This window comes from Mobula birostris, chromosome 8, assembly GCF_030028105.1.
Source record: "Mobula birostris isolate sMobBir1 chromosome 8, sMobBir1.hap1, whole genome shotgun sequence".
Classification (NCBI taxonomy): domain Eukaryota; kingdom Metazoa; phylum Chordata; class Chondrichthyes; order Myliobatiformes; family Myliobatidae; genus Mobula; species Mobula birostris.
This window is the reverse complement of record NC_092377.1, coordinates 8,596,662-8,612,281: the sequence shown is the minus strand read 5'-3', so window position 1 is coordinate 8,612,281 and position 15,620 is coordinate 8,596,662. Positions and strand designations below refer to the sequence as shown.

Genomic DNA, 15,620 nt, shown 5'->3' with positions numbered 1-15,620 from the left:
CAGTAATCTGAAGAGAATCACAGAGCACCACAGCAATAGAAACAGGCCCTTTGGCCCATCTAGTCCATGCCAAACTGTTTCTCTGCCTATTCCCATCAACCTGCATCCAAGACCATAGCCCTTCATCTCCCTTCCATTCATGTATTTATCCAAATTTTTCTGAAATCTTGAAATCAAATCCATATTTCACAGGCATTTCGTTTTCGTTCCACTCTCTCACCGCCCTACGAGTGAAGAAGCTTCCCTTCATGTCCCCCCCTAAATATTTCACCTTTCACCCTTAATCCATGACCAGTAGTCCTAGTCTCACCCAAACTCAGTGGAAAAAGCCTGCTTGCACTTAGTCTATCTATACCCCTCATAATTTTGTATGCATCTATCAAATCTCTCCTTAATTCAGTAGTGTGTAGGAAGTTAAGTCCTAACCTTATCGACCTTGCCTTATACCGTAACTCCGGTCCGCAAGTCTTGGTAACATTCAAATTTTCCCTGTTCCCTTTCAACCTTACTGATTTAGCTACCACTTCCCAAGTGGGATCAATAATCAGCTTTATTCACCATATACATTTAGCTGCATTGGGAATTTGCTGTGAAATGTTAGTGCGACATACAATTAAAAACAACATCCAATAAATAGAAAGAATGAAGAACTTTATAAAAATAAGTTAGATGTTGAAGTATAGGTATTACTGGAGACTGGAAAAAAAACCTCTTCCCTGACACAACTTCAATCAATCTTCTCTGTAGCTTTTTCAGTGAGTGGACATAGTTCAAAGTTTAAAGTAAATTTATTATCTAAGTCCACATATAGAACCCTGTGAACACTTTCTTGCAAGTATTTTGAACACAACAGATTCTGTAGGTGCTGGAAATCCAGAGCAACACACACACAAAGTGCTGGAGGAACTCAGCAGATCAAGCAGCCTCTATGGAGGGGAATAAAGAGCTGACGTTACAGGCTGATACCCTTCAACAGGATTGGAAAAGAAGGGCCAAAAGCCAGAAAAAAGGTAGGGGGGAAGGGGAAGGAGGAGTTTGGATGAGTACTATGGTCAAAGAGTTAGAGAGCAGCAGAGACTCTCTGACGGTGGTGTCTGAAAAGAGGATGCTGTCCAAGTTGCATGCCATCTTGGACAATGTCTCCCATCCACTACATAATGTACTGGTTGGGCACAGGAGTACATTCAGCCAGCGACTCATTCCACCGAGATGCAACACAGAGCGTCATAGGAAGTCATTCCTGCCTGTGGCCATCAAACTTTACAACTCCTCCCTTGGAGGGTCAGACACCCTGAATCAATAGGCTGGTCCTGGACTTATTTCCTGGCATAACTATTACTTCCTGGCATAACATTACTATTTAATTATTTATGGTTTTATTACTATTTAATTATTTATGGTGCAACTGTAACGAAAACCAATTTCCCCCCGGATAAATAAAGTATGACTATGACCACAGAGGGGGAAGCAATGAGAGGGGTTGTCACTGAACCCCTGTCATAGAGAAGATTTAAACTTCTTCAGGGAGCAGAAAATCATAAACACAAGAGATTCTTTCTTGGGAAATGTGGAAAATGCAAGCTCCTGGGGTGGATTGGGCTCCAGAGTTCTAGTCTGTCAGATCCTGTTGGAATTTTATGTTTCTACTTGATTCGCTCTTGTTTTCTTGCAGTTCTAATAATATAGAAAATCTGTCAGTTCAGTGGGAGGGCAAGATGTAAACTTTGGGCAATAAACTGTCATTTGTTGAAAAACCACGTTGAAACTACAAAGTCTCCCAACTATATTTGGAAAAAACTGTAGCCCATTCTGATATACTCTTTTTACACAGTTAAATTAAGTCATCGAATGGAAATATAAATCAGTCACTGGAAAATGAGAACATGTCTTGCTGCCGAAATAAATCAGAAAAGGCACTTCCTTCAGGCAGTCAGCAAAGTGAGTGAATATTTAATTTTGTGTGCCTACCAGTAGCATTTACTAATGGTCTGTATCGCCTTAAAACTCAGTAACTGTATCTGTCTCCATCTATTCTCTGGCAGCACGTTTCAGGTAGTCATTGTGAAAAATGGGCCCCTCAGAGCTCCTTCTTCTGTTATGGAAGGTGCACTGTGACGGTCAGGAAGGCTCTACAACCGGTAGTCAAAACTGCCCAACACGTCACCGGCACTAGTCTACCCACCACCAAGAACATATATACAGACAGGTACCAGGAAAGGACCAGTAACTTCTCAAAGGATCCCAGCCACCCCGCTGATGGACTGTTTGTCCCACTCCCATCAGGGAGGGAGGAAGCTACGTAGCTTCCACGCCCAGATCACCAGACTCCAAAACAGTTACTTTCCCCAGGCAGTAAGGCTGATCAACACCTCCACTAACTAACTCACCCCTCCACAAGCCCAACCACCACTACTTTATCGTTTCCTATCAGAGTTACCTTATGTACAGACACTCCCGTGCCTAGTGTCACTTTATGGGCATACAATCAATCAGTGAATATAAGCTAACTTAAGTATTTATATTTATTGTGTTTTTATCATTATTATGTGTGGGCACGTGGCCAAGTGGTTAAGGCATTGGACTAGCAACCTGAAGGTCGTGAGTTCGAGCCCCAGCCAAGGGAACGTGTTGTGTCCTTGAGCAAGGCACTTAATCACACATTGCTCTGCGACGACACTGGTGCCAAGCTGTATGGGTCCTAATGCCCTTCCCTTGGACAACATTGGTGTCATGGAGAGGAGAGAATGGCAGCACAGGCAACCGCTGGTCTTCCATGCAACCTTGCCCAGGCCTGCGCCCTGGAGAGTGAAGACTTTCCAGGCGCAGATCCATGGTCTCACAAGACTAACGGATGCCTTTTATGTGCTTTATATTATGTGGTCTTTTTTGTGCTGCATCAAGTCAAGAGTAACAATTATTTTGTTCTCCTTTACACTTGTGTATTGGAAATTACATTAAACAATCTTGGATCTTGAATCTCACCTTGAAAATGCCCTAAAAATTTTAGGCTTGAAGAACTCAGCAGGTCAGGCAGCATCTAAGGAGGGGAATAATCGGACACGCTTCAGATCGACTGTTTATTGCCCTCCATAGATGCTGCTTGACCTGCTCAGTTTTTTGTGTGTGTGTTGCAGGCTAATCCAGCTGCTTCACTTTCAAGGAAGCTTATGTTATAGTTTTACTTGCTAGACAACTACTTTTCGGTACAGCAGATAATACTGGAATTCAGATTTGAGTTTATAACTCCCTCAGGGATCTCAACATTGCACCAAGGTGCCATCTTTAATTCTTTATTCCAGTCTCTGAGGTGGTTCCTGAATCCACAACTTTCACATACAGAGACAGAAGCTTCACTGCTGAACTATGTCCAACAGGGATTTCAAACAGTGATATCAATTTCCAACCAAGGGATATCTATTTGGGCCGCACGTCTAAGGAGGGGTATGCTGGCATTGGAGAGGATTAATGCATGAGAGGTGTTTGAAGGCTATGGGCCTGTACTCGCTGGAGTTCAGAAGAATGGCCTAATTCTGCTCCTATGTCTTATGATTCCACAGGATAGATACAGAAAGAGGTTTTCTCAGGACCAACTACAAAATAGAGCTTTGACCAGTGGCCAACCCTGGGCTTCCTTTAATTTTCTCTCACTAATTAATCCCAAACCCTGACTGACACTGGTCAAAGCTCTATCACGCTGCCGTAAGCTGCTTCCGCATTTTATCCTCGGGGCCTGTTTGAGGTCCCCTCCTCTTCAAACTTCCAATCAGCGTTTGGGATTAATTAGAAAGAGAAAATTAAAGGAAGACCAGGAGCAAGCACAGCAGCCATCATCTGAGTGGACACATTCAGAGTGGTAATCTTAAGGCTTTAGCTCTTTTGAGACTTTGGCAAAGAGAGGCTTCACTCAGGGAAAGCAAAGGAAAGAAAAGCTCAAGTTTTTTTTTCCTTCTCTTCTTTATATCTGCACAGCTAGGATAGCAGAGATGCCAGACAGGATTAGTGCAATGTTCCTCTCGCGGGATGTGGGAAGGCAGGGAGATCTCCAGTGTCCCTGACCACGACAACTGCAAGAATTGCATCCAGCTGCAGCTTCTAACAGTCCACATTAAGGAGTTGGAACTGGCACTGGATGAACTCCAGATCATTCAGGAGGCTAAAAGAGTGATAGATAACACATACAGGGAGGTAGTTACATCTAAGGTGCAGGACATGGGAAACTGGGTGAGTTAGGAAGGGGAAAAGGGTTAAGGAGCCAGTGCAGAGTAGCCCTGTGGCCATCCCCCTCAACAACAGGTATATCACATTTGGACACTGTCGACGGGGGGTGGGGGGTGGGGGGGCCTAACAGAGGAAAGTCACAGTGGTCTGGTCTCTGGCACTGAGTCTGCCTCTGTAAACCAGAAGGGAAGGGGGAAGAAGAGGAACGTTGTGCTGATAGTGGATTCATTAGTTAGGGGAATGGAGAGGAGGTTCTGTGCGTCAGAATGAGATTCCCGGAGGGAATGTTGCCTCCTGGTTGCTAGGATCCGGGAAATCTTGGATCAAGTCCTCAGCATTCTTAAGTGGGAGGGTAAGCAGCTGGAAGTGGTAGTCCACGTAAGTACCAATGACGTGGGTAGGACAAATGATGAAGTTCTGAATAGGGAGTTTGGAGCTAAGTTAAAGAGCAGCACATCCAGGGTTGTGATCTCAGGATTGCTACATGTGCCATATGCTAGTGAGGCTACAACTAGGAAGATTATATGTGGCTAAGGAGTTGGTGTAGGAGGGAGGGCATAAGAATTTTGGATCATTGGGCTCTCTTCCAGGAAAAGTAGGAGCTGCAGAGAAGGGATGGCTTGCACCCGAACTGAACGGGGACTAATGTCCTAGCAGGAAGGTTTGTTAATGCTCACAATTGTGTTTAAACTAAAGATGCAGAGGGATGGGAATCACAGTGCCAGAACAGTTGGTGGAGAGGTTGTGCAGGTGGATGTTGGTAAGACCTCAGACAAAGTCAGGAATCAAAAGGTTGAGCATGGTGTGACAAAATGGAAATAGGTGAATACAGGACTGAAGTTGAATGCGGGCACCATATGGAATAAGGTAGATGAACTTGCAACATAGTTGCAGATTGGCAGGTATTATGTTGTGGGCATCACGAAATCATGGCTGAGAGATTAGAGCTGGGAGCTTAATATCCAAGAATACACATCGTATCGAAAGAATAGACAGGAAGGCAGAGGGGGCGGGATTGCTCTGTTGGCATAAAATGAAATTAAATCATTACAAAGAGGTGACTTCGAGTCAGAAGGTGTTGAATCATTGTGGATTGAGCTAAGGAACTGCAAGGGTAAAAAGACACTGATGGGAGTTGCATACAGACTCACAAACAGCAGTAAGGATGTAGCCTACAAATTACAATGGGAAATAGAAAATGCATGCCAAAAGTGCAATGTCATGGGAGATTTCAATATGCAGGTAGATTGGGGAAATCAGGTTGGTGCGGGATTTCAAGAGGGAGAATTTCTAGGATGCCTACGAGATGGCTTTTAGAGCAGCTCATGGTTGAGCTGATGAAAGGATCAGTTATTCCGGATTGGGTGTTGTGCAATGAACCAGAATTGATTAGAGAGCTTAAGGTAAAGAACCCTTAGGGGCAAGTGATCCTAATATGATCAAATTCACCTGGAAATTTGAGAAGGAGAAGCTAAAGTCAGAGGTACCAGTATTGCAATGGACTAAAGAGGCATGAGAGAATTGGCCAGAATTGACTGGCAGGGATGACGGCAGAGTAGCAATGGCTGGAATTTCTGAAAGTAATTCAGAAGGGACAGGATACATACATCCCAAAGAGAAAGAAATATTCTAAAGGCAAAATGACACAACCGTGGCGAACAAGAGTAGTCAAAGCCAACATAAAAGCCAAAGAGAGGGTATATAATGGAGCAAAAATTAGTGGGAAGTTAGAGGATTGGGAAGCATTTAAAAACCGACAGAAGACAATAATAAAAGTCATTAAAAAGGTAAAAATGGAATATGAAAGTAAGCTAGTCAATAATATTAAAGAGATTACCACAGATTTCTTCAGGTACATAAAGTGTAAAAGAGAGGTGGGAGTGGATATCAGACTGCTGGAAAAATGATGCTGGAGAGGTAGTAGTGGGGGATAATGAAATGACAGACGAACTGAATAAGTATTTTCATCAATCTTCACTATCGAGGTTCGAGGCGCCGGGGCATGAAGTGCCTGAAATTGCCATAACTATACAGAAGGGTCTTGGGAAACTGAAAGGTCTGAAGGTAGATAAGTCAACTGGAGCAGATGGTGAACATTCCAAAGTTCTGAAAGAGGTGGCTGAAGAGATCATGGAGGCATTAGCAATGATCTTTCAAGAATTACTTGATTCTGGAATGGTTTCAGAAGATTGGAAAATTGCAAATGTCACTCCACTCTTCAAGAAGGGAGAGAGGCAGAAGAACTGAAAATATAGGCCAGTTAGTCTGACCTCAGTGGTTGGGAAGATGTTGGATTCAATTATTAAGGATGAGGTCCCGAGGTTCTTGGAGGCACATGATAAAATAAGCCGTAGTCAGCATGGTTTCCTCAAGGGAAAATCTTGTCTGACAAATCTGCTGGAATTACTTGAAGAAATAACAAAAAGTATAGACAAAGAAGAATTGCTTGATGTTGTGTACTTGGATTTTCAGAAAGCCTTTGACAAGGTGCCACACATGAGGCTGCTTAACAAGCTACAAGCCCATGGAGAGATTCTAATATGGAGAAAACTGTGGCTGACTGGCTGGAGGCACAAAGAGTGAGAATAAAGGGAGACCTTTCAGCCTGGCTGCTGGTGACTAGTGGTGTGCCACAGGGGTCTGTGTTGGGGCTGATTTTTTTATGTTATATGTCAATGTTCTGGATGATGGAATTGATGGCTTTGTTACGAAGTTTGCATGAGATATGAAGATAGGTGGAGGGGCAGGCAACTTTGAAGATGTAGGACTTAGACAGATTGGGAGAACAGGCAAAAAAATACCAGATGGAATATAGTGTTGGGAAGTGTGTGGTCATGCACTTTGGTGGAAGAAATGAAAGGGTTGACTATTTTCTAAATGAAGAGAAAATACAAAATAAAAATGAAGTGCTAAGGGATTTGGGAGTCCTTGTGCAGGATTCCCTAAAGGTTAATTTTCAGGTTGAGTCTGTGGCGAGGAAGGTTAATGCAATGTTAGCATTCATTTCAAGAGAACTGGAATGTAAAGGCAAGGATGTAATGTTGAGACATTATAAAACACTGGTGAGGCCTTACTTGGAGTATTGTGAGCAGGTTTGGGCCCCACAACTTAGAATGGATATGTTGAAACTGGAGAGGGCTCAAAGGAAGTTCATGAAAATGATTCCAGGATTGAACGACTTGTCATATGAAGAGCGTTTGACAGCTCTGAGCCTGTACTCACTGGAATTCAGAAGAATGAGGAGTGACCTCATTGAAACCTATCGAATGGTGATAGGTGGATGTGGAGAGGATATTTCCTGTGGTGGGAGAGTCTAAGACCAGAGCACCCAGCCTCCTAATAGACGGGTGTCTTTTTAGAGCGGAGATAAGGAGGAATTTCTTTAGCCAGAGAGTGGTGAATCTATGGAATTCTTTACCACAGGCAACTGTTGAGGCCAAGTCTTTATGTATATTTAAGGCAGTGGTTGATAGATTCTTGATTGGTCAGGGCACAAAGGGACGCTGGGAGAAGCAGGAGATTGCGGCTGAGAGGAAAATTGGATCAGCCTTGATGAAATTGCACAGCAGAATCGATGGGCCAAACGGCCTAATTCTGCTCTTCCATCTTATGGTTTTATAGTCTAAAATGTAACCAAGCTGTGAGCACTGATAACTTACACTGTAGGTTGCTGAAGGTTTGCATCCTTATGAATCCTGTAAGACGTAAAGCTGTTGAAAGTCCCTGGCTCCATAGACACTCCAGGGACAGCTGCGGCATCTCTCACTGTCATATTGAATGCCTCCAGCATTCTGAAACCTTCAAAAAAGACCATAAAAACTTTATATTAGACATCCAGTCTCCTATGTAATGTAAACTCTATCATATAATGGCAGAGTATTGAAATCCTGCTGGATTTGCATTCTGTGTTCTTATGCCAAGCTTTGCGGGCACGCTTTGTTGACACCGGAATGTGTGTTATTTATTACTTATTTACTATTCAAATCTTCAGCCAGAGGGTGGCGAATCTGTGGAATTTGGTGCCACAGTCAGTCGTGGAGGCGAAGTCACTGCTTTTATTTAAGGCAGAGGTTGATAGATTCTTGATTAATCAGGGCATGAAGGGATACGGGGCGGAGGCAGGAGATTGGGGCTGAGAGGGAAAATGGATCAGCCATGATGAAATGGCAGAACAGACTCGATGGGCCAAATGGCCTATTTTACTATGGTCTTATGGTCTGTCAGTTGAGTGACATGCTGACTCAAGTTGACTGCTCTTCCTGTGCAGTAAAGGAGTTAACTGCCACCAGGGGTGAGTGACAGGATTCAAATTCAGATTTATTTAACACAGGTACATAAAAGGAATACAACATCTCTATTAACAACCAACAAGACCTACTAACAAACAATCAGCACAAATTGGGTGGGTCTACAACCAGAAGTCAGAGGTTAAGGACGAAAGATGAAAAGTTTAAGGGGAACACAAGGGGGGGCTTCTTCACTCAGGGTGTTGTGAGAGTGTGGAATGAGCTGTAGCACAGCTGTTAAGAGAAGTTTGGATTGGTACATGGACGGTAGGGGTATGGAGGGCTCTGGTCCTGGTGCAGGTTGATGGGAGTAGGCAGTTTAAATGGTTTCAGCATGGACTAGATGGGCCGAAGTGCCTGTGTCTGTGCTGTACTTCTCTATGACTGTATGACCCAAGGAAATCCTGGGGGCAGCCCACATGTGTCACCACACATTCCGGTGCCAACATAAGATGTCTACGGTGCCTGGCAGGACCACACAGAACACAGCAGGCAACAAAGCCACAGTGAAACAAACCCCACTCCTCCCTCCATGTAGATGTGATAAGTAAATCTGTATCCGGATCTCCCACCCTCCCACACACATTGACACAGAGCCCAAACACACATATACATGCAACGGTTTAGGAACAGCTTCTTCCCCTCCGCTATCAGGTTTCTGAGTGGTCCATGAACACTACCTCGCCATTTCGCTCTCTTTTGGCACAGTTTATTTATTTACTTTATTGTATATTTTTACTGTACCTTCGAGCAATAATTTTATCCTTCCACCGTGCTGGTATCACAAAAGAACAATTTTTATGACACAGACCAGTGAGAATGAACGTGATTCTGATCAATTCACTGAGCTGCCAGACCATGTCTGGAAATGATCACACACATCTTAAACTTTTTCATTGTGGAGGGTAGAAAGGGAGAGGAAGAGGAAGGGGGGAGGGGAGAGGGGGGGGGGAGAGGGGGGGGAGGGGGGGGAGAGGGGGGGGAGGGGGGGGAGGGGGGGGAGAGGGGGGGGAGAGGGGGGGGAGAGGGGGGGGAGAGGGGGGGGAGAGGGGGGGGAGAGGGGGGGGAGAGGGGGGGGAGAGGGGGGGAGAGGGGGGGAGAGGGGGAGAGAGGGGGAGAGGGGGAGAGGGGGAGAGGGGGGAGAGGGGGGAGAGGGGGGAGAGGGGGGGAGAGGGGGGAGAGGGGGGAGAGGGGGGAGAGGGGGGAGAGGGGGGGAAGGGGGAGAGGGGAAGGGGGAGAGGGGAAGGGGAGAGGGGAAGGGGAGAGGGGAAGGGGGAGAGGGGAAGGGGGAGAGGGGAAGGGGGAGAGGGGAAGGGGGAGAGGGGAAGGGGGAGAGGGGAAGGGGGAGAGGGGAAGGGGGAGAGGGGAAGGGGAGAGGGCGAGAGGGCGAGGCAGTGGAGAGAGAGGGGAGACGGTGAGATGGAAGGGGAGAGTGGGAAATGGAGGGGAGAGGAGAGAAGGAGGGAAGAGGGGGAGGAGGGAAAGGGGGAGGAGGGAAAGGGGGAGGAGGGAAAGGGGGGAGGAGGGAAAGGGGGGAGGAGGGAAAGGGGGGAGAAGGAGAGAAGAGGGGGAGAAGGAGAGAAGAGGGGGAGAAGGAGAGAAGAGGGGGAGAAGGAGAGAAGAGGGGGAGAAGGAGAGAAGAGGGGGAGAAGGAGAGAAGAGGGGGAGAAGGAGAGAAGAAGGGGAGAAGGAGAGAAGAAGGGGAGAAGGAGGGAAGAGGGGGAGAAGGAGGGAAGAGGGGGAGAAGGAGGGAAGAGGGGGAGATGGAGGGGAAGAGGAGAGAGGGGAAAGAGGGAGGGAGGGGAGCTGGAAGGAAGAAAGGGAGGAGAGCAGGGAGGGAGGAAGGGTTAGAGGTGCAGATGGGGAGAGGAGGAGGAAGAAAGAGAGGGTGAGGGACGGGGGAGATGGAGGGAGAGAAGGGGAGACAAGGAAAGAGGGAGGGAGGGGAGGAGAGAGGGAGACAAGGAAAAGAGGGGAGGGGAGGAGGGATGAGAGAGAGGGGAGGGGGAGGGAGGAGAGGAAGGGAGGAGAGGAAGGGAGGAGAGGAAGGGAGGAGAGGAAGGGAGGAGAGGAAGGGAGGAGAGGAAGGGAGGAGGGATTGGGTGAGAGAAGGAGGGGAGAGAAGGGGTGTGAGGGACAGAGGGACAGGGGAGAGAGAGTGAGGGAGAAAGTGAGAGTGGGAGAGTGGGAGGGAGAGAAGAAAATAGGAAGGGGTGCAGGGATGGGTAGTTGATCAATATGACTAATATGCAAGAGGAGCTTTTCACTGAAATATGTGACAACAATAATGATAATGAGGAAGACTCTTGAGGGGTAGTTCCAATGTGCAGTGGAAAGATGACCTCTGATGACAGCCTTACAAGGCTTTAATTTTAAGAAGAATATTATATAAACAATAATTTAACCAAATTTTGAAAGCCGCACTCCAGTACCAGATCACATTTACCTCAAGATACAGCACGGTAATATACACTTTTCATCCAATGAGCCCTCATCGCCAATTACAACCCTATGACTCATTAAGCTACGAACTTGTGCATCTTTGGGATGTGGCCAGAGGAAAGCTTAACGATCACGGAGAGGATACACAAACTCCTTATTGACAGTGGCAGGAATTGCACCCCAGCTTGTTGGAATCATACAGAACTGCGACATTACTTTGTCACCCCCCCTTCTCAGTAATGGCGGTCTCACGGTACATAAGACAGAGGAACGGAATTAGGCCACTCGGCTCATCGAGTCTGCACTGCCTTTCCACCATGACTGACTTATTATCCATCTCAACCTTTTCGGTGAGGAAACAAAAATCAAACCAATGTCCCCTTACCTGGTGTTGTGAATCCATTGAGATATATCAGTGGGCAAGCTGCAATAAGACAAAAAAATGGATTTAATAGGAAAAGACATACACAAGAGATTCTGCGGATGATGGAAATCGAGAGCAACATGCACAAAATGCTGAAGGAACCCAGCAGGTCAGGCAACATCTTTGGGTCAGGACCCTTCTTCAGGTCTCCTTCCTGTGAAGGGTCTCAGCCTGAAATTCCAACTCATTTTCATAGATACTATCTGACCTACTGAATTAATAGGAAAATTTCACTCCTTACACCAGCATTGTCTGCATCATCTGGCATTTTTGGACATCCCTTTAGAGACATCTCCTTTGTCCACACCAGCCTGTTCATCTGCAGTCTTCCTTCCCCACATTTTCCAGTTATAAATGTCACTGAACTGAAATGTTAACTCTGTTTCTCTCTCCACAGATGCTGCCTGACCTGCTAAATATCTCTGGGGTTTTGTGTTTTCATTTCATATCTCCAGCATCCGAAGTATTTCATCAGAGGAGGGAAGTGATGACTGTCAGTGACAGGGAAAGGAACAACTCACTTGAAGTTGCTGTTTCACAAAGGAAGGTGATGAGCTGATCCTGAATCTTCGCGAAGGCGTCAAAGTCATCCACAAAGAGCAGATGCCTCTCACTGGGCTTGCTGCCAATGTTTTTCAACTCATTGATGTCAATGTCAGCGACCCCCACCACAAACACACTGTAACCTGCATGGAAAAGACAACATTGTGGGAAAGATGTCAAGGGAAATGGGAAATGGGCCAAACTCAGGCAAATAGGACAAGATTAGATGGCTATCTCGGTCAGTGCGGACAATTTGAGATGACAGGCCTGTTTCCATCCATGGAGTATTGCTTTTTTTCCCTCACCCTCTCCCTCCCCCTCTCTCTCTCCCTCTCCTCAGTTTAAAGACACTGCCAGCATTTGTCAGAAACAGAATCAAAATCCAGTTTAATACCACCAGCATACATTGTGAAGTGTCTTTTCTTTGTGGCAGTAGTACAATGTAATGCATAATAATAGAGAAAAAAGCTGTGAATTACAGTAAGTATATACATATAAAATAGTTACATTAAATAAATAGTGCAAAAAGAGAAAAAAAAAGTCGTGAGGTAGTGTCCATGGGTCCAATGTCCATTCAGAAATCTGATGGCAGAGCGGAAGAACCTGCTCCTCACTTGTTGAGTGTGTGTCTTCAGGCTCCTGTACTTCCTCCCTGATGGTAGCAATGAGAAGAGGGCACGTCCCGGTTGATGGGGGTCCTTAATGACGGACGCAGCCATTTTGCGCCATTGCTTCTTGAAGATGTCTGGACACTTACCCAGCAGTCCTCAACGGGGAACAACTTGTATAACAAAACACCCATTTCAAATCACACGCAGTGCTCCATCACAGACACAACCCTCTCCCACTGAGGACATCTTCAGTAGGTGATACATCCAGAATCTAGTTTCCATCGATAAAGACCCTCACCATCCAGGTCATGACTTGTTCTCATTGTTACTATCAAGGAGGAAGTACAGGAGCCTGAAGACACACACTCAACCCTTTAGGAACAGTTTCTTTTCCTCTGCAATCAGATTGCTGACTGGACAATCAACCCATGCACACTATGTTGTTATTCTCTTTTTTGCAATATTTATTTATTTTCTAACTTATTGTAAAGGTATCCCTTTGTACTGTACTGCTGCTGCAGAATAAGAAATTTCATATCCTAAAAGATAGTGATAATAAACTTGATTCTGATCAGAGATCCTCACCACCTAGGTCAGTGTCTTTTCTCGCTGCTGCCATCACGTAGATTGCACAGGTGCGTCAGGAATCACACCACCTGGTTCAGTAACAGTTACCACCTCTCAACCATCAGTCTCTTGAACAAAGGGGTTAACTACACTCACTTGCCCATCCATTGAGATGTTCCCACAATCAATGATCTCACTTTAAGGACTCTTATCACGTTATCTTATGTTCTCATTATTTATTTCTTCTTATTATTTGCATTTGCAGTCTGTTGTCTTCTGCACTCTGGCTGATCTTTCACTGGTCCTGCTATAGTTGCTATTCTATAGATTTGCTGAGTACGCCCACAGGAAAATGAATCTCAGAGTTTAATAAGGTGACAAATATGTACTTTGATAATAAAATTTACTTTGAACTTTGACAGCTGTGTTCTTAACTATAATAAATTACTGATTGATCCGTTCAATAAATCTTCACATCTGATCTCTGAGAACTGAGACGAGGCTGAGAATGTTCTCAGTGGTAGAGACACTGGTCAACCATGAACCTGAACACAATCCTACTGCAGGTACTAAGTAGCTTGTGTAAACTAATCAACGTCGGTAGCTCAATATGTTTAAATAAAACTCATGAGCTACAACATGGGTTGTATCCACACTAGACCTGAAGGTAGAATAAGGGGTTAATGGCAGAATTCTTGGCAGTGTGGAGGGATCTTGGGGTCCCCGTTCAGAGATCCCTTAAAGCTGCTGGGCAATTTGATAGGATTGTTACGAAGGTGTATGGTGTGTTGGCCCTCATTGTCAGAAGACTGAGTTCAAGAGCTGTGAGGTAATTTTACAGCTCTTTCAAACCCTGCTTCGACCACACTAGGAATATAGTGTCCGATTCAGATTGCCTCATTATAAATAAGATGCTTTCGAGAGGGTGCAGAGAAGATTTACCAGGATGCTGCCTGGATTAGAGAATGTGTCTTAGGCTGAGTGAGCTAGGGCTTTTTTCTTGGGAGCGAAGGAGAATGAGAGGTAACTTGACAGAGGTGTACAAGATAATAAGAGGAGTATACAGAGTAGACACTTTCTAACGGCAGAAATGGCTAATATGAGGCAACTTAATTTTGTGTTTGGAGCAAAGTATGGGGGGGGAGGTCAGAGGTAAGTTTTTGACAGAAAGTTGTGGGTGAATGGAATGCTCTGCTGGGGATGGGGACATTTAAGAGACCCTTAGGTAGGTGCACGATTGAAAAGAATGGAAGGCTCTGTAGGAAGGAAGGGTTAGGTTGATCTTAGAGACGGTTAAAAAGTCAGCACAACATCATGGGCTATACTGTGCCATACTGTTCTGTGTTCAATACTCTGTAGTCATTGGATCAATGTGGATGAGTCAGTGCTCTATGTTGTTTGACTTGGTCAGGAATGTGGTATCCCACACTAACAGAGCATTTACACTGTGGTGACTGCGGGAAACTACGTGTATCATTGTGCATAAATGGACTCACCATGGATCACTTCAACCCATGAACCACTGATGTGGGAAGAATGTTGGGAATGGCTAAATTGGCCCTCCCATGTTCGTAATTTAATTGCGGTTAAATAATGACATCTTTCAGTAGAGACCTGGCAACATAATTAAATGGAAAGTCTGGAAATCCAAGGTCAGTCTTCTGAGACAGAATGCACTAAAATAGGTTAAGGTACACAACTTGGAAATCTCTACAATTTTTTCCTGAATTCTATTGCGTTTCTTTGTTTTCCTGAACGTCCCCACAAGTAAATGAGACTGAAGGTATAATTTCAAGGTGACATAGACTCAGTGGTCACTTTATTAGGTACGCTTGTGGTCTTCTGCTGCTGTAGCCCATCCATTTCAAGGTTTGACACGTTATGCATTCAAAGATGTTCTTCTGCCCATTACTCTTGTATTGCATGGTTATTTGAGTTACTGTCACCTTCCCGTCAGCTTAAACCAGTCTGGCCGTTCTCCTCTGACCTCTCTCATTAACAAGGTGCTTTCTCCCACAGAACTGATGCTCACTGGATGTTGTTTTTTTTATTTTTCGCACCATTCCCTGTAAAGTCTGATAAAATCCCAGAAGATAAACAGTTGCTAAGATTCTCGAACCACCCCACCTGGCACCAGCAATCATTCCACGGTCAAACTTACTTCGATTACATTTTTTCCCACTCTTATATTTGGGCTATACAATAAACGAACCTCTTGGCCACGTCTGCTTTTATGCATTGACTTGCTGGCACATGATTGACTGATTAGATATTCGCACTAACGAACAGGCATACAGCATACCTAATAAAGTGATCACTGAATATAATCTGAGTTTATCAGACTGTAGTTGGAGACTGCTTTTGTTCATTCTACCAAAGTGCACAACACTGCCACTTCTTTGCCCATTCTCCCAATCTATGTCTTTCTCAAAACTCCAGGTTTGCCATTCATTACATCATCCAAGGGGCTCTTGGGGACCCTAAACGGTAGTGAGGGAGGAGGTGTAAGGCCAGACAATCTCCCAATTC

General features: G+C 45.1%; 1 protein-coding gene across 3 annotated transcripts in view; it reads right to left on the bottom strand.

The window, feature by feature from the left end:
* Positions 1–15,620, bottom strand: part of col12a1a (collagen, type XII, alpha 1a) — a 393,755-nt gene that overhangs the window by 114,506 nt on the left and 263,629 nt on the right. For all 3 annotated transcript variants that reach the window (XM_072264772.1, XM_072264773.1, XM_072264774.1), the window contains 3 exons: positions 11,892–12,056; positions 11,332–11,370; positions 7,878–8,016 (listed from right to left, as the gene is read on the bottom strand). In XM_072264772.1, coding sequence (XP_072120873.1) covers positions 7,878–8,016; positions 11,332–11,370; positions 11,892–12,056 — 343 coding nt within the window. The remainder of the gene's footprint in view (positions 1–7,877; positions 8,017–11,331; positions 11,371–11,891; positions 12,057–15,620) is intronic.